Source organism: Mugil cephalus, chromosome 16, assembly GCF_022458985.1.
Source record: "Mugil cephalus isolate CIBA_MC_2020 chromosome 16, CIBA_Mcephalus_1.1, whole genome shotgun sequence".
Lineage (NCBI taxonomy): Eukaryota > Metazoa > Chordata > Actinopteri > Mugiliformes > Mugilidae > Mugil > Mugil cephalus.
In genome coordinates, this window is record NC_061785.1 from 16,925,185 (window position 1) to 16,944,064 (window position 18,880).

Consider the following 18,880-nt stretch of genomic DNA (forward strand, 5'->3'; position numbering starts at 1 on the left):
GTGTTGTGTTGTAAGTAATGGGTCTAATGTTTTCCTGTAATCTATAATACTTTTGTGCAGAATAAGACATAGAATAGAGTAAACATATGAATCAATAGGAACAAATGTGCAAAAATGATACCTATGATAAAAACCACCACGTCCATTCTCTGATGAGTCACAAATGATTAGGAGACCACACGATATTAGGAAGGTGGGTGTAACATTATTCCTGATGGGTTCGCTAAACAGAACATGACATATTGAGACAAAACAGCAGCATGTTATAATGGAATAATAAATAAAGCAGACGTAATGAAATTGATGTGAGAAAAGGCCAGTAGTTTGAAATGAAACTATAAACAGTTAAAGTCATCAACTTGTATAAACGGGGGCCTTGGCTCAGTCTCCTGCAGTCAGTGATGGATGAGAGTCTCTCACCTCAGCTGCAGCTATCCACTCTGGCCCTTTGCTCATACTGTCATTTCTAGGGCTTCCACTGAAGTTTATGTAGGCCAAGAAGGGAGGGAAGGAAGGAAGGAAGGAAGGATTACAGAGAGGTAATTTATTCTTATATCCTCCTCTTTCCTTCTTGGTGCTATACAGATCTTTGCCATGGGATAAAGTAATGAACACACTAAAACATATATGTATATACGGAGCAGTTTCACCAGGTGATCAGTGCTACAGGTCAGGATGATGCCACAGTGATTCAGCTTTGCCTTGTAACGCAGCAGAGTGTACCACTATTTAACCCTCAGGTTGACATTGTTGTCGTAGCGTTTACACTCACGCATATGTGTGGGCGCGTGCCTCTGTTGGGGCTGCGCGATCCTTAATCTGGATTATCATGCGGCCATGCTTTTCATAATCAGCGCGGTGAGCTGCGATTCTCGACAGCGCGTGACACATCTGGATGCGGGCAGCGGGGAGGTGAGCGTGCGAGCGGCTGTGTGAGATAGAGAGAGATAGTGATATATAGAAAGAGAGAGAGAGGGAGGGAGAGTGGGAGAGAGAGTTCTGGGTCTTTGCGCGCACAAATGGAGAGCGAAGCAGCAGAAGACACCGCTGATCTGCGCATTTAGTCGCGTCTGAACCGCCACCCAAAATCATTTTCCCGGTAAGTAAACAGCACTCGTCTACATTTATGTTGCCTGCTTTTCACCAGAGCTGCAGACACGTGCAGTTTTTTTTGTTTGTTTGTTTTTACCCGAAAGTAATGCGATGTCTACGTGGAGAATGGTCTCTCTTTGGCACTGGTTCCTTTTAGTGCGCACTCTCCATCATCTTCAACTCCAACTTCCACTTCTGCGGTCACGTCTTGTCATGTGCACACGTGAAACGAAGGTGAAATTAATTTTTATTACCTGCTGCACAGGCTGCATTAATTTCGTTATTGTAGACATTTATTTTCCACAGTTAAGCGTTTCAACAGTTACGTCAGTCACTTCCCCAGGTAACTGATTAATCTTGTTTGAAAATTGTCAGAAAACAGGGGGAAAAAGTGACATATTTAACAGACCAAACCTTAAATATTCTCACACAAGAAGAGCAGAGATGATTTTAAAACATTTATACCTTTTTATACTATTTCTACAACATTTTATATTGCATTTAGCCAGATGTTTTTTTTTCCAGTGGCTGCCATTGGTTTCAGTGCCTATAATGAAAAAGATGTTAGGTCTCTTAGTGTCACTACAAACTTCCAGAGTATCTATACGTCAGACTTGGATCTCCTATACCTCCTATACCTTCAATCTGGAGACTGAGATGTGATTAAGATGTGATTCACGCAACTTTCAGCCCTTCGCCTCTCACAGTTTGACCTGATTCCTTAAAAGAAGCTCACAAAATGGAAAAAACACTGATGCCACTAATAGCTACAATCAACACTGGGCTAGGAGATGAGCTAGCTTGGAAACACACCCACCGAATGTTGATTTAGGCCGTAATCCTGGCTGTGTGGTTTGTCAGACTTCACGGTAAAACCCTGCATTAATGTTAATCTGAGATTGTTACTATTTGAGTCTGATTAGTGGTCGGCACACAGACACACAAACCCCTGCACACACAGACATGCTGTTAGACTGATACTTTCACTGGGTGACCTCATAAGAGACCGATTGAACACTTTGCACTCAGAGCAGATTTGCTGCATAGTTCAAGTTACAGAGATCGCACAGTCACCCCGTTTCACACACGACCATATGAGACACTTAACAGCTCTGTTTTGCTGTTTATTCTGCGGGAGATTATGATCAAGCATGCCGCCAGCTTTAAAAAGGCGTCTGCCTTTGAATTCATGTAGATACTGATTTAAAAAAAAAAATAAAACTGCCTTAAGTATTTACTGGACCATTAACCGAATTCATCCTTTTGTTTTCGCCTTTCTTGGCTCGTCATTCTTTAAACCACACTGCATTCTGAGGCCTCTGGGATCGTCACAGCTGAATACTTCCAACAACACAGTTAAACCAACCCAACAGGCGACGCAAGAGAAGTCACACTCTAAGAAATTCATTGGCATCAGGGTTTTAGCCACATAGGAATTGTTCAGACATTCAAGGATCCTCCCAGAGGATGAATCCTCCTTTTCTGATGTGATTACCTTCATTCTTACACTATAATCCAGTTGCTAGGCAAATGTCAGCATGCTAACATTCTCAACTAAGATGGTGAACATAATAAACCCTACACCTGCTACATGTCGTCGGTGTGAACTTATCAGCTGACGCATTTGGTGTAAAGCACGGCTCTGCCTAATTGGTGTGTTCACACTACTTGTGAAAGAGCAGCTGGTTATTCTCAGTGGAAGCCAGCCTTATGAAACTTACTGATCCATGTCGCTGCAGGATTGAGCTACATTTGAAAGCTCAGCTGGGCTGAAACGTCAACCCGTCATATTTGTTTGTTTCACTTGTTAATTTTTGAATTAATGATGACATAACGACATCCACAAGAGCGGGATTTTATTAAATGTCTAACAGTTTAGCTATCCTCATTTGAGAGATTTGTAATTTCCTAATCGCACTGTGAACATGGCATTAGTACTGTTTCAGTTGCTGTCTAATTTGATAGCCAAAACTTGTTTTACCTTTTACGAATATTATGCATCTCAATCAAAAGATGCACCCTCTTGGTTTAGTCCTCTCAGTATCAGAAAATGTTTATTTCATATCTCTACACAATGAGGTTAGGCAAAAGCCGATTTATAGCCGCAGTGATAGATATAAAAATATCGGGATTAGGAAAAAAAAAAAAGGCAGCACCATCTGGAGATCATATACTGTACATCAGTTTTCAAACCTGCATGACAATAAGGCAGAGCTGTCCCGTTAACCTTTTCCCGTCGGCTTAGACTCAACATTGTTAGCTTAAAAGTGGTTTAGTTTGTCAAATATATGTGCGAACGCATTAGGCACCTTGCAGCTCGTGGTCCCTCTTCCCACCCTGTGAAAAGCCGCGAGGAGGGTCTAATGCCGTCTGGCTGCATGTGTGTCTCTTAGGTTTATCTCCCCACCGTCCATTTTGGGCGAGAGCAGATTAGTCAGAATCCACCAGCTGCTGTGGAATTGGTTGAAATTGTGCCACACATAGCTGTAACACAGTTACGTAAATCGGACCAGTGAAAGGTAGGGTTTAACTTGCACAAAGAGCAGACCACTTGACCCAAAGAGGCAACAAATAAAAGAGTTCCCACTGGGCCTTTGTGCTGGTTCTCAGCTTGTATCCAGCGATGCAAAACTGCCCTTTTCTTTTGCAGAATTACAGCCGATAATATATACCCACAGTCTGCTCTGTGTCGTTTTGACGAGTCAGCTGGTGGTGGATGTGTAAAGTGTTGTGAAGAAACACGCAACGCTGGCGTCACAACCGCACAGGGGTAATGACAGAGAACATCTTTGAACTCCTCTCACTATTCATCTCTCGGTTACATAAGTAACTCTTTAAGCAGCTCGAGAAGACATCAGAGGGAGCGTTGTGGCTCCGGGTTCCTACGGCTGACAGTCGGCTCTTTAAGGGATGAGCCCGAAAGACGCTCTAGTTGTTTTCTTGTGGAGATGACATGCTGAATACTTCTTTAGAGTGTGAGTTTGAGAATTTACTTTTTTCCAATAAGACATGAAGCATTTGTTTCTAGATTTCTGCAAATATACTCCTGCTGTTTTATAGTGTTTAAGAAATTTCTAATTTATACTTGTGTATGCTTAGATTGTTTCTGAATTTTATATGGACATCCAATCGGCCCCAAAAGACATTAGTTCCAAGCATGAGCTGCCCTAGTTTGTGGAACATATGGGGGAGAAAGTCTGTCTATTTTTGCATGCCTCTAGAAGTCATTCAGTATGTGGAGCGACAGCTATGGGAGAGGTGCATGCCTTCCTGTGATTCGGGCTCGCTAGTCATCAGATTAATGTAGATTTCCACAACTCTACATTAATGCGCAGTCGCCGAGTGTAAGCAGTTTCTTTGAGAACGAGGCACAGGGATGGAAAAGCTGTCCTACCGCTCTCTGTGCAGCACATTCCCCGGCTGCCCTCACTCATTCTGCCTCCAGGGCTTGATAATGTAGCTGACCGTGCACTTTATTTGTTCTCTTTCAGTGACACGTTGGTGCCTTGGCTTAGAAATGTAAAGTCAAGAAATGGCAGAGAGTGGAAAAAATGGGGAAAGAGGAAGAGACGACAAAGGAAGAGGAGGTGGCCGACCTCTCGAGGACCCATGCAATCTCTCCCCGGTAGGAGCCACCTCTCTTGGAACAAAGAGGCATCTCCCCCGAGGGATTGTGATCCAGCTGACGGGGACAGAGGGAGAGTGGGACAGCGCAGATGACAGTGAGCTCATCTTCTCCCTTGACCATGATGAGGAATACCCCTCTATATCACTCTCCAAGGAGAGGAGGCTCTCTGTTGAGCACGATGGAGGATCGCTGTCACAAGCTTTCCACGTCCCTCTATCTCCTTCTTCCCCTGAATCGCTGGGTAGCTGCTCCGCTGCAGGCCCTAGCCTCCTCACCCCTGGCCCCTCCTCACCAAGCCATCGACCCCTGGCCAGCCTGGTGAAGTCTCTCTCTACAGAGCTGGAATTTAAAGAGGGTTCCACTCTCAGACCCAAGCCCTTCCTCAGCCTCGTGAAGTCGATCTCCACGGAGATTTCTCGCTCAGAACCCGAGGTGTCGCAGTCAAAGTCGGACTCCCGTCTTAATATCCACCTGTGGAAGCAGCTGACCCAGCCTAAACAAGCTAAATCCCGCAGCAATGGCGACTCTCGCACTGCTCCCCCATCCCCTAGCTCACTCTCCCCAAGTGCAGAGGGTCTGAAAGGGGGTTTCTTCAAAATGGAGCTGGAAGACACCAAGAGGAAGCTGTCGGAGGCTGTGCATGAACCTCTGAGCAGCATGTTCAATAAGATCATGAGAGAGGAAAGCGTAGGCAGCCCCAAGCACCAGTGTAAGACCCAGGGGGCTCACCAGATGAGCTCCAAAGGTTTGTTACGGGACAGTAGCACAGACACTGTCCTTTCAGAGTCTCCTGGTAGAACCGCTAGAAAAACAGATGCGGAAGTTTTCTCTGTGTTTGAGTGGCCTTCTGTGAGACATCTTGGGAGAACTCAGCGAGGCCCCTGTCCCGTGCATCACCACAGACAGCATCAGAAGGAGGAGGAGCTGGAAATATGTACAGATGGTGATATGATGCAAGTTTTTGCCATTGAGACTGACAGACACATGAGAAGGTCGCTTAGTTCTCAGGCCTTAGCAGCGACCCCGGGCAAGACCTCCAGCGTCCCTCAGCCCCCTCGCCCCCTGCCACGAATGAGTTTATTTTGTGTGGCGGTGCTGTCTTATGGCTACTTCATCCTACCTCTCAGTCCATACTTCTCTGGCCTGGCTCTGGGACTGGCCCTGGGCTTCTTGCTGGGGTTATTGCTCATTAGGATGGGTTCCTCCAGGTCTAGCTGCAGACCCACACAGGTTCAGGTGGGGAAAGAAGAAGGGATTCTGGCAGGTTGCACTCTCAGCGCTGAGCCCGACGCCCCCAAGGTAAATATATGAAAGTTAAAAATGCCACCCTATTTTAAGCCGCTTCAGTTGCACTCCAAACTCACACATTGTCACAATGTTTTCCAATAAAAGAGCACTTGTAGGTGCAATAAAGAATCATTGCACTTTATCTTGAATTTCTTTGTCAAAGTATCTTATTGAATACAAATTTCATGCACATTCAAACCAAATGAAGATAGGCAATGGGCCAAATAAGAACACCAAAATTAATTTATCAGACTTTTCTCCGTGATGGCTTATTGCTAACAATGGCATGTTGGTTTAAACTTCGTTAATTAGTGAACTTTAAAGGTGCTGGTGGTAGTGATCAGATACTGTCACCTTGGGACGAAGCTAGCTGATGGCTAGCTAGATGGCTAGCTAGTCTATCTAGTCTTCATATAAAAAGCTAAGCTAACTGCTGCTGGTTGTACCTTCAAATAGAAGATTGGCTGGGTATTGAACTTCTTTTCATGCTGGCCAAGAGGATAATCAAGTTTACTTCCACTGTTGTATGTCAAGGTGAATAAAACCTCCAGTGGAGAGCCATTAAGCAGCTGCAAGAGAAGAAAGGGCAACATGATGACATTTTAAAAAGAGTACCAGTCAAATTGAGACAATGGGGAAAATGTTAGTAGGATACGACATTTATGTTTGCTAGTCTGTTTTATTGCATTTATTTATTCCATTTGTTTTTCTTTTTTCTTTATTTGCATTTTGCTTTTGACCCCATTGATATCCCCAATGTTTTTGCCAGTTTTCTTGACACGTTTTAAACTTTTATAAATTTATTTTGGCAAGTGGAAATTGAAATAATCTTTTAGAAAGGGCATGTTGAGTTTAAAAAATGGTCCAAAAACTCCTCTTCTGTAACAACATACTTACGAGTTATACTGATTTGCAGCCTGTACTAAAAATACACACACACAAAAAACCACAGAGTCAGTAAAAGTTACAGCCGGGTTTGTTTAAAAGCTGCTAAATAACTAGAGTGCTTGTTATTAGCCTTCTCTGGTTTTAATTTGTCCTAAAACAGAACAGCGTCAAGTTGATGAGGTGCTTCACCAGCTTTTTTTCTCCGGCTGATTAAAGCTTCTGAAAAGTGGCTCGCAACTGCAGTACGTGAGGTATGCAGGACGCAATTAAAACCTTCAATAATGAAATCCTGGAGCTGCCGTGGTAATTACTGTTCTCCTCCTGACTGGAGTCTGAAACAGGGCAACTGGAGAGCACAGCCACAACCAAGACACTGCCAGTTCCAGAGGCAATTAGCGGGAAATACGGGTTGGAACAAGCTGTAATTTGTCAGGGAGCTTGGCATATTGGGGGGTGTGAAGTGGTGGAAATGAGGGATCACTGTCTCAGTGTTGAGATAATTCCCATGTTTGGTCATTAGCAGTTTGGCTGCTAAGAAGGGAAAGTCAGAACTTCAAAGTTTGTAAGGTGGTCTCGAGGGTCATTTGATGCAACTGTGTTTGACTGTGGTCACACATCAAAAGTGATGGCAGAGGGCGACCCCACCATTACCAGAATTAATTTAAGGACAAAATGATATTCAGTTGGCACATTGCCGTTAAGAGTGAGCAAACTATCAAGTCTACCTTGGGAATTTGAAGCTTGTACTTAGGTTTAGATGAGAAGGCGCATTCCATCAATGTCACCGTATGTACAGTAATTACAGAGCAACAGATAGATAGTTTCCAAGCAAAGTGTTATGTGCTGAACCAGGTGATTCTTAATAAGAGCTCTATCCTATGACTAAGCCATGCTAAGTCAGGTAGTCTAGTAAAAAAGCAAAAATCACCAAGTTCATATAAGACTTAAATAAACATTATTCTTATAATTTTGCTTTCAATTTTAAGCTAGTCAGATAATACACATGTCCAAGTAGTTTGTTTTTTATTCAACATGTGCAACAGTAGTGTAGCCGTGCTGAAAAATTGTGGGGGGAAAATAATAATAAAAAAAAAAGTATAAAAAATATCTATCAACTAAAGATTTTGCGACCCCACTGCATTACCTGCATTGACCCCCTAGGGGTCGCAAACTCCCTGTTGAAAATCTTTGTTCTACAGTGACTTTATAAGTTATGGATGACTGGTCCTTTGATCCTTCACTTGACTGGTCCTTCACTGAACTAAACGGTCCATGTTCATCCAGTTATAATAAAATTGCTAAATTTACCATGGTTGATATTTCTGAAACCCTCCAGAGCCGCAGACTCACTTAAACTTTTTACAAAAACAGAAAATTTTACTTTTTGCACTGTACATTTTCTCTCAGGCTCATTAAAGTCATCATGACTGGAACTATTGCGGACTCTGAAGTGTTTTTCCCCCCCGCCCCGTCACACTTGTGTTGATTTTAAGTGCCTTCTGTATTTCCAGGGCTGGATGAATGAAATACATGATTATGACCCAGAAACATGCCATCCAGCTCTGACTCACTCCGTGTTTGCCACCCTGGAGGGCTCCTGTCTCCGCCTGGACTCCCCACGCACCAACATCAGCCGCAGGGCCACGTTTGATGAGAGAGTGCACGAAGCCACCTTTGTCAAGTCACGTTGCTTTCAGCTCGCAAAAAGCAAGGTATGGTGTATGTTCAAGAGATATCTGTGTTCTTTTTGATGCTATTGTATTTTTTAAGTGAGTTATAGAGTTTTCCGTTCATGCTTTGAAGTCGCTGATCAAAAACCAGACAATCATCCTCAAAAAAGATATATCCTAAAAAGGAGCATCATGGTGGCACTATAGGAAAAATAGATATTGAGGACATTCTGGCCACCATGAATGTGACAGTGAAATCCCTGGAGCCCCTTTTCTAGAATGGCTAAAAGGATAAATAGTGTACAGGAGCTTTGTATAAAAGTGTATTAATGAGTGCATGGGATTTTGAATTATTAATGCATGGATGTGAGAATGACATTTACTTCGACATTTGTAGAACAGAGCCTGTAATTGCTGGCCATGCCTGGGAGAGCTGAAGATGGAGGAAAAGCATATTTAATATGACGGTTAATTGTCAAGAAAATTAATATACTCAGTGTTAATTTTTAATTCAAAAGCGTGACATCTGCTTGCATTCAACTAAGCGCCGCTGTTCCCCAAAGGTATTCCTGCTGCCGTCAGGGCTGGCGCGGAAGAGGGTGTGGAACCCAAAATATCCCATCTGCATCCAGCTAGCCGGGGGAGCAAAATCCCAGGAAGATGACGGAAGAAAGTCAGAGGACACCAGGGGAGAAGAACGAGGAGTTGAACAAACAAGTCCAAAGCAAAATTCCTCCAAACAAACCCAAGACCTGGACAAAACGCTTTACCTCTTCGGCCGCACGGGAAGGGAAAAGGAAGAGTGGTTTCGCCATTTCTTGTTTGCATCCAGGGACACGGAGGGGGAGAAGGAGGGGGACGGACCAAAGCCTGGCAGATGTGCGTCCAAATCGGGTATGAGAAATGTCAGTAATGCATTAGAGGAGAGAAGGCCTCCAGATAAGGCATCCATACAAATGCCATGTATGTGTGGATTATGGATTATATGCTCCAGTTCTTTGCATTACAAAGCCTTTCAAGGAAACACAGATCTCACGATTGTTGGGTGACCTAATGGGGCAAAGGCCCAGAAAAAAAAAAAAACAGCCTTGCTTTGGAGAAAACGCTGTATTGTAAGAGTAGATGTATAATGCTGAAGAGGCTTTTTTAAAACGAATCTAAGATTTCCAAAAAAACAAAAAACAAAACAACAACGCTGAAACAAGGACAACAGGACTTGTAGCTTCTCATCCACTCATCCAAGCAACTTCTTGAAAACAAGTTGTACACTGTTTAGAACTAGCCATCCTGCCAAACTCCAGGGAAAGGCTGTTTCCTTTCTTAGTTATTTTAAGGAACTGTTGGAATATGTGTATGCACATTTCTGAAGAGCTTGTTGAGAAGCATGACGATGGTCTGCTGTCTGTACACGCGGTTACAGAGACAGTTAGCATACAGTAGCTTAGCGTTACCACAGCTTTACAGAGGGGAGCAGAGGAAACAGTGAGCAGGGCTCTGACATACAGGCTTCAACAACTTGTAAAATGAAAGTTGTGTGACCACTGTGTGTACTCAAGGCTTTTTCGCTAACTTGCTAGTTGCGAGTAAATTTGTCAAACTGTCGCAAGAGGGAAAACCCGCAGCATAATATTTGACCACAGCTTTGGACAAACTGTTACATAAAATTACAAAAGTGTTTGCACGAAAATGATGAAACACTTATAGGGAAGAATTTTCACTTCAGGCTTCTTTCCTGGTGGAAAGGTCACATCGATTGTTTACAAAGTCAATACAGGACAACTAACTAAACATGCTAGTGGATTAGCTTGGTAGCGGCCTAACTATTTATCTGTCAAAATATTAAATAATTATTACATGTTGAATAGAAACTTGAACAACTCAGAGCTAAACTCTCTTCTTACAGAAAGCTTAATTTCACTTTTTAACGTGTGCAGTCATATTTTTTATTATTCCGTGCACCCTCAAAAACTAGAGTTAACATTCTACCTTGCTCTCAAAAGTTCCCATTCTTGTGTTTTCTGTGAATGATTATTTAAGGATCAACCAGCCAGGTAAATGTTTCCTGTGTTCCTCCAGCTGACCCGGCACAGACTGCTACTGCACAAGTTAATCTCCCAAGCAGCAGAGGCTGCAGCAGAGTGGGCAGCAGTGATGATGAAGCCCCCACCACGCCTCCAGTCTCTTGCATCCCTGCTCCATCCGCCAGCACCAGGGGCCTTTCAGTTCTCGACTACCCCAGCTACATGGCCCGTCTCCTGGCTGCAGAGGAGTCGACCCCCCTCTCCAGCCCTGGGGCCAGCAGTGCAGAGGCCAGCCCCACCACCAGAGGAAACGTAAGAGCAAAGAAAGCGTAGCTGTGAACAACAATCCTCCCTCAATTTATTTTTTAAGTTACTCTATATGCGCATTTTTCTCACCCCTGCTTCTCTTTTAGTGTATCTGTGATCTAGTGGAGTGTCCTGGGAAGAGCCAGACAGCATGGGCTAACGCGCTAATTGGTCGAATCTTCTGGGATTTCCTGCGCGAGAAGCACTGGGCTGACGCCGTCTCCCACAAAATTCAAAAGAAGCTTAGCAAAATCAGAGTGAGTGCAGTTACAGGAGAAGTCACAGGAAGGTGAAATATAAATATATCACATTTTAAAACAGCTTGAACTATATGCTATGTTCTCTGCAGTTGCCTTACTTCATGAATGAACTGACTCTCACTGAGCTGGACATGGGCTGCTCTATGCCGCAAATCACTGCTACCTCCAGACCGGAGGTCAACCACAGAGGTGAGTGCACGCCTAGATTAAACAGTAGATTACACATAACCTACGTAACCAACGTAGACATATAGAGAGTTGAGGGATTAGAGTAAAATAGAGCATCAAAGTTCATGTCACATGGAGCAAATATTAAACCTCTACCTTCTAAATTTACAGCCTGCTTGGTTTATAATTAACCTGCGTGCCTTAAAGTCCTGCAGTTCCCAGGTATAGGTGTGTGACCAGCATGAGAGTAGGTGTGAGTACGTCACGGTTTTCCTCTTTCCTACTTTGCTGTTACACAACCTGTGCGTCCACAAATTATCCTGTTTTCAGCTTTTCCCTCTTTTGTCCCTGCTCAGCCCACATTTGCCAGAATGCTAAAGGGGATTAGCAGTCCTCCGTAATTTATTATAAATTTAATTTCAAGTCCTGATAATCGCAGGGAAAGCTGTTTAATCTGCCCACTGAGCAGCGCGTGTCCAGATTAGGTTGCGCGTAGCAGCTTTATCTTTGGTACTCTGGCGCTGACCTCCTCGTGGTGCCCTCTGCAGGTCTGTGGCTGGAGCTGCAGATGGTCTACACCGGCAACCTGCAGATGACCCTGCAGACAAAGTTCAACCTGTCCAAGCTGGGGAAAGAGGGCGGTCAGGATACGACGCAGTATATGACAGAAACTGGCAGCCCACGGTCAGTGCCAGTCACACTTTCGTATTGAATGCTTTCCTTAGTTGTTGTAGGTATAGTACCTTCATATGCTCCTCAGATTGTCTAGTCATTTTTCCACCTTTGATGTGTTCATGTTCATGTTCAAGCGACACAATATCTTTAAGCATTTAAACAAGACATTGAGTATTTGTGGGAGAATGAAGACTAAAGGAAATCAGCCTTGACATGTGACAAACACATGCATGTTAATCATAAGAATGGTTGTAGTTAATCAAACGGATAGTGTTAGGGGCTTGTCAGAGACAGACATGCAGGTTGCAAGTTACAAAACTCTTTCCCATTTAGGAATTATTATTATTATTATTATTCCAAAATCACATTTAAACACACACTAATTTTAAACTGCTGTCGTTTTTTCTTTTTTTTTTTTTTAATGGAACAAACAGATAAAGACAAGAACAAGCAACCCCCTGTTGCGTTTCTCCTGAGAGACAACTGAATAAACTGCCTTGACCTTTCCCGTAGTGTCCAGAAAAAAAAAGGAAAAAAAAGAGTGATGTCACTTTTCCAACTTTATTGCTGTATTTTTAGGGACTTCCCACTCTGCACCTGTGCAGTACGTGCTCCCTGACCATCTTTTAATGGTTTCCTAACTTGTTGAAGTGTCCTTTTACAGCTTTTTGATGTGTGACATTATAATGTGAGTAAACCTGTCGCAAAGGCACTTCACTTTGATTTGACCTATTTTTGATTATGTAAAACATGCGTTCTTTATTTCTTGTTAGTACCCTTTTACCTGTCACACAGTATCTTACTGTATTTCCAATATAACAATAGATGTGATATTTCCAGTAGCACTAGCTAATGCTAGCATCGGTATCTGCAGGCGTAAGCAATGTCAACACAGTTTTCTCTTACAGTACACATAGCCTCATATAGATGTAAATACAGCATGTGACTGTTTAATAAATCCAATATTCTCATCACTCACATTATAACTTGTGATGCTGTCTGCAGTGACCTAATACATGCAGAGACATTGAAGGAGGCCATGGGATTTTATGACAGGTTTAAAAACCCAAAATCTAAATACTGCAACATAACTGCATAGTTACATTTACCACTTTTCAGACTCTAGGAAGGAAGATTGCACATTTGATTTTAAAGAGAAACTCATCGTGCCGAGTAGGCTGCCCATTAAAGTGTGAAATCCATGGCGTAGCCAAGCAGCATGAGCGATGTCTAAAATAACAGCAAATGTGGGATTTTCCTTTTTATCCTTTCTGCAGCTCCCACACTTACTCTTTCTCTCTCCTCTAATCCCTGTGTGATCTACAGAGCCTCACGTTACATTGATCAGCGTAGACCCGCTTCTCATAAACCCACGAGTGGTTGGGATTAAAGTCCAGGCAAAGCAGCACATTAGCTGTCTTTGTGTTACATCCAAAGCTTGACACGGAAGCTGTGGATCAGGCCAATGAGACATTTTCACTCACAATAAGGGCAAGCTTTGCACATTTACACATGTCTATGGAGGTATAAATCAGACCTCGGGGGCACCTCTGACACAGAAGTGTTGATGCTTCTGTCCGTATCTTTATTTCTTTAACAATCTGTTTATCCCTGACTCATGCCTCCAGCTGCAGGCCCATTCTCAGTGTACTGGCAGACAGTGATGAAGAGTCCTCCAGTGCTGGTTCATCTGATGAAGACGAACTTTTTCTCTCCGAACCTCAAGGTCCTATTGGGGAAAAGGGATCCACCCCATTAACCGAAGGGTAAGTGTTGAGCATATTAGGTCGTGTATTAAATCAAAATGAAATAACTGCCTTTATGTGTGTAAATGTGCTTAGTACAAAAGTTTGTATAATATCACAGCAGATGGGCTATTTATAATAGATCATCTTTCTGAGTTCTCTGGAACCAGTACCCAGTGGTCACCCGTGGTATTGCACTTTAAAGACGGGGTTGCTGAGATAAAGTACACATCAGTCAGTACATAGCAAATTTAGACAAAAATAACAGAAATCAGAAATAAATTCATTACATATGTTGTTATAAGTTATCCTATCAGCAATCAAATGGGGTTAATCTAAAGCAGGCATGTCAAACATACGGCCCGCGGGCCGGACCCGGCCCGTTGGGTCATTTAATCCGGCCCGGCATAAATTTCTGAGTATGTCAAAAAAAGAAGCGAGTCTCTAGCTAATTTCTATTAAAAGTTGTGATTTTTTTAAAAATAAATACAAACCAAATGCTCCCTCCGGCCGCTAGAGGGCAGTAAATGTGTAAAAGCGCTCACGTCAAGCATGCGGCACTGACACGAGTTAGTCACAGGAAATAAACATTCGCAACGTGATGTGTCCAAGTAAAAATAAACCGGCAATCTTGCTTCACCATTCACCACTACTAAACAAGTTATCGGTCAACACACCCTTCCCAAAATGTCACTGTCAAAAAAAAGAAGAGTGGACACGGAGTGCGGAGTTTTCCAGGAGAAATGGACCGAGAAGTATTTATTCACAGAAGTGAATGCAAAACCAGTGTGCTTGGTATGTAATCAGCAAGTTGCAGTGTTCAAAGAGTTTAATATTCGGCGCCACTCATCATAAAGACAAGTATGTCATATTAAAGACAATTAAAATTGTGCAGTATATTCTCAACTTCAGTAGGCCCAGCCTAGTAGTTTGATCTGATGTAGTCTAATCCTATTGCCCATGCACTGCTATAACTTTTTTATTTATTTATTTATTTTATTTTATTTTGTATTTCTTTTTTCATTTATTTCAAAGCAGTATGACAATTAAGGCGAAAATATTTTTTTTATAGCTCCCACTTGAGTTTGTTTAGTGTGGTGAGTTGGTTCAGGTGTAAAACTGCATTCACTCAACTGTTAAAATAAACCAGTTGTTAACACATTCACGGCCAAACATGAAAAATCATTTTTTTCCCATTGTTTTTGAATAAATGTGTTGTGCTTAGAAAAGATCCCTTGTCATCCGTGATTATAATATGTAGGGTAGGCTACAAATGTAGGCTGAATGATAAAGCATAGTACTGAAAACAAAGCTAAATATTTGGAGTTGACATTCTTTTGCTGATCCGGCCCACCTGAGAACAGAAAGTCTGGATCCGGCCCCAGAGCCAAACTGAGTTTGACATGCCTGATCTAAAGCAATCAAAACATTAAAAAAAATAATAAAAGAAATACAGGCACATCTGTATGCCTCCAAATAATTTAAAAGCACTTTACATTTTTACATACAAAATACATACATTTAGGGTATATAAGAAATGCAGCCGTGACCAAGACCTTCACAATGTGTAATGTGTAATAAACCTTAGGTTGCCATGGCCGACAGTATCCACCTTGTGTAAGTATTGCAGCAATACATACATGCATGTAACTTCTGCACAATCTAAAGCATACATACGTTGAATGTAGTATCTACAAAATGACAATTTTATCAATAACTATTCCTGGATACACCAGTTAAGCATAGCATATGACCACTGATAGGTGAAGCAAATTATATTGACCATCTTATAACAATACAATAAAATGTTCTGCTGGGAAACTTTTCGACCTGGCATTCATATGGATGTTACTGAGACGTGAATCACCCACCTAGACCAGACCAGGCACCCCCACCCAACAGCAGTGACACTCCCTTGATGGCGGCTATGAAGTGTTATTTCTACTCTACTTTCATGTGAATGTCCCTTTTAAACTGCACTCATCACACTCCAGATGGCTGCAGCTTTCATTTACATTTCACTTACGCAGACTCTCTGCTCAAGTTCTGGCATGAGCATCTGAAAACTCTCCTGACAAATGTAGCGTCACACTAACTCCTCTCCTCTAATCCTCCCTCATAGGACAGGGGGCGGAAAGACTGGAAGGAAGATTTTGAGATTTGTCGACAAAATCGCTAAATCCAAGTACTTCCAGAAGGCGACGGAGAATGAGTTCATTAAGAAGAAGTTTGAGGAGATGTCCAACACGCCCCTTCTGCTCACTGTGGAGGTTCGAGAGTTGTCAGGGACTGTGGTCGTCAACATCCCACCGCCCCCTACGGACAGGATATGGTATGAACAAACGTACTGAAAGGCAACTTAGTAGGTACTGGAAGAAATGTGGGGCCGGGCCAATCCTTCATTTAGAGTTACAAGACAAAACTAAATCAAAAACCCTTATAAGCATGTTGAATTAAAGAAGTGTTTAGGATTTGTAGGATCAGTGGTGATAGCTTGTGCAATAGCCAGATTGAAGATTAAAGGGGATTGAGCATTTAGAACTTGTCTACAACTCACAAACATAGATGCTAGCCAATGACAAATCCTTTGAAGCGATGCAGACATGAATCTGTGTATGTGCATGTGTCCAGGTATTACTGATTCGTGGGGACCTAAACCTGTGCACACAGTCACATTACTGGGACATGTCTTAAGTGGACAAAACATGAAATGAATCAGTATATTTTAAGATGGAGACATGCTTTATAACCCTTTTCACAACACTCTCTTCAATAATTCTGTATAATCAGAATCACAATGTATGAAATATGTCCGACTAGTGGTCAAAACAACTAAATACGTTCATTTTGCAGACCTTCCCACCTGAAACAACTGGTGAGAACAAATAAAGATCAGAAACTAAGGAACTCAATGCTCACAGGTCTGCTGTACGTGGTCGTTGCTATGTTGCGTGTCGGTAAAATGTGGTTAGCACGACTTAACACTGGATACATTTACGAAATGTGTCTGTCAATATGTTCAAGCAGTCGAATTACTAATAGGTGATTCATTTTTCCCCAACTTCCTGGCACACAGTGCAATGAACACAAAAAGGGAGTGTTGACCTCATTGGACTCCGGAAACACCTAATCAGAATTACTGGATTGATCTGATATGCATAGCTCCATGTAGAAATGAAGCACTAAAGTTAGCTTAAGCTAATGGGTAGGAAAGTGGCGGCTACGGTTATGGTTAAGGAGTGAGCCTGCAGGGAATTAATGTCGGCTATGGCCTATGTAATATCCTCTGAAATTATGGATACAAGTATGTATATGTTTGTAGTGTTTTACTAAAAACTACAAATAAATAATTACTTTTGCAATTCCTTAAATGAGCAATGCACCCAAGTGATTTCTTCAGCAAATTTCTTTGTTTAATGTGTTGTGTCCTCAAGGAAACAAACTTTTAAAAATGGCAATAATGTTCATGCTAGATGCTCTTTCACTTCACAACCAACGCTCAAAAACAAAACATGCTGAAACTGCTTCAACCACAGTCTCATTAAGAATTGGATGTGTTTCGACGTACTCTGCAGGTACAGTTTCTGTGTGCCACCCAGGCTGGATCTGCATGTCCGTCCCAAACTGGGGGAGCGGGAGGTGACTTTCTGCCATGTGACTGAGTGGATTGAAAAGAAACTACAAGATGAGTTTCAGGTAAAGGCAAATGGCATCCCCCTTTCTTTCCTGCTATGAAAATTCTGTCATTTTCCTAACCTTTCTTTCCCCCTCTCCAGAAAGTGTTTGTGCTGCCAAACATGGATGACATCTACTTACCCCTGATGCACTCTGCCGTGGACAATAATCTTGCCTCCGAGTCCCAACAGTCCCACAACTCGTCCACAGAGTCCATAGAGAAGATCCCACCTGAGATCTCTGGGGCAGAATCTGACTAGTGCCTCACTGCTGAAGTAACTAAATTTGCCTCTACAGACTTCCTCTTAAAAAGACTTGCTAACCCCCATGTTCATGTCTGAACTAGGAGTTTCAGAAAGTCAGATGGGGAGTTTGGAAATTGTTTGTATCATCTAAAAGAGTAGCTCAGAACAACGTCACGATTTAGTATAGTCAGAGTGAATGCTATGAAATGACTTAAAGTGAAACCTTTTGCAAATGTTTACATGTGATGGATCCCTATAAGATTGTATATATAGTATATTTATTTACTTTGATGTTTACAACTCAATGTCACTTTGCGTAATAAGAGGGGATATGATTAATAAAAGTTAATAAAAACTATTTGTCATATTTATTAGATACCAAAAAAAATCATATTATCTGATAATCATCTGTGAACAATTTGATTTAAAAAATGTCTTATTATTCACATGTCAGATCTCTAAAAGAACACTAATCTAAAAGAACCTTTAAAAAAACCAAGGGGTGAAGAAGAACAGGACGAACAAACAATCTACTGATATCATTAACAAAGCACTGAAACCATATTAAATGATCATACTTCTGCATATATGCCTCAGTTTTAATCAGAATGCAGCATTTAATATGTTTATTTCACACTTCTTAGGGAGGTTCACTAGAATATGTTGCTTTTGTTTTTGGATCGTGACTATCATTTGAGTTGAACAGATGTCCAAAACAAGTGAGTAATAATGCTAATTTTAACATCAGTGTGAACAACACCAACCTGAGCTGAACCATGAAGAGGACTCTGATGCAAAGGGTTGTTTTGCGTAAGCAGAAGAAGAATAGGATCTGGAGCATCTGTCATGACCAGACAAAATGTGCAATAAGGATATTAAGCTCTGGTTTATTCAGTAAACTGTGTCTTTTTTAGCTTGGTAAACCTACATGTACCTCTCTGCTCCAGGCCATCAGCCAAATAACGATATCTAAACGTAAAATAAAACTGATGAAAATGCTGCAACAGAGCCAGAGATGCCAGCTGACTAAGAGACAAACAAGAAGATAAATGACCCAAAAGCCTAAATTAAGAGATGTGAATTATTCATCCACATTACAAGAGAACATGATGCTGAGAAAACCATGGGAAAAGTTATGAAGCATAAAATTGAATCACATGGAAAAGAGTTGCAATAATGTGTGGGAAGATGTGTGTGCAGAGAGAGCGTGAGTGTCACTC

General features: G+C 42.0%; 1 protein-coding gene across 3 annotated transcripts; it reads left to right on the top strand.

Moving 5' to 3' along the window:
- The first annotated feature begins 897 nt into the window (after positions 1 to 897).
- tex2l (testis expressed 2, like) lies at positions 898 to 18,063 on the top strand. Of its 3 annotated transcripts, none has more exons than XM_047608241.1 (12): positions 898 to 1,099; positions 4,584 to 6,019; positions 8,407 to 8,607; positions 9,129 to 9,459; positions 10,642 to 10,898; positions 11,000 to 11,149; positions 11,242 to 11,341; positions 11,869 to 12,004; positions 13,624 to 13,761; positions 15,863 to 16,072; positions 17,316 to 17,436; positions 17,517 to 18,063. In XM_047608241.1, exons 2-12 carry the CDS (start codon positions 4,625 to 4,627, stop codon positions 17,673 to 17,675), a joined length of 3,198 nt encoding a protein of 1,065 aa, XP_047464197.1. In that variant the 5' UTR covers positions 898 to 1,099; positions 4,584 to 4,624; the 3' UTR covers positions 17,676 to 18,063. The 3 variants fall into 3 exon arrangements, with proteins under 3 accessions (XP_047464197.1, XP_047464199.1, XP_047464198.1); XM_047608242.1 differs by lacking the exon at positions 898 to 1,099 and adding an exon at positions 4,014 to 4,067; XM_047608243.1 differs by lacking the exons at positions 11,869 to 12,004; positions 17,316 to 17,436; positions 17,517 to 18,063 and having other exon boundaries at positions 15,863 to 16,001.
- Positions 18,064 to 18,880: the final 817 nt, after the last annotated feature.

What these genes read in the sequence shown, in the direction of transcription:
- tex2l (XM_047608241.1), top strand. Translation starts at nt 4,625, where the DNA reads ATGGCAGAGAGTGGAAAAAATGGGGAAAGAGGAAGAGACGACAAAGGA. An exon ending in ACCGGAGGTCAACCACAGAG is followed by an intron (nt 11,342 to 11,868) that starts GTGAGTGCACGC and finishes TGCCCTCTGCAG; the next exon opens with GTCTGTGGCTGGAGCTGCAG. An exon ending in TCCACCCCATTAACCGAAGG is followed by an intron (nt 13,762 to 15,862) that starts GTAAGTGTTGAG and finishes CCTCCCTCATAG; the next exon opens with GACAGGGGGCGGAAAGACTG.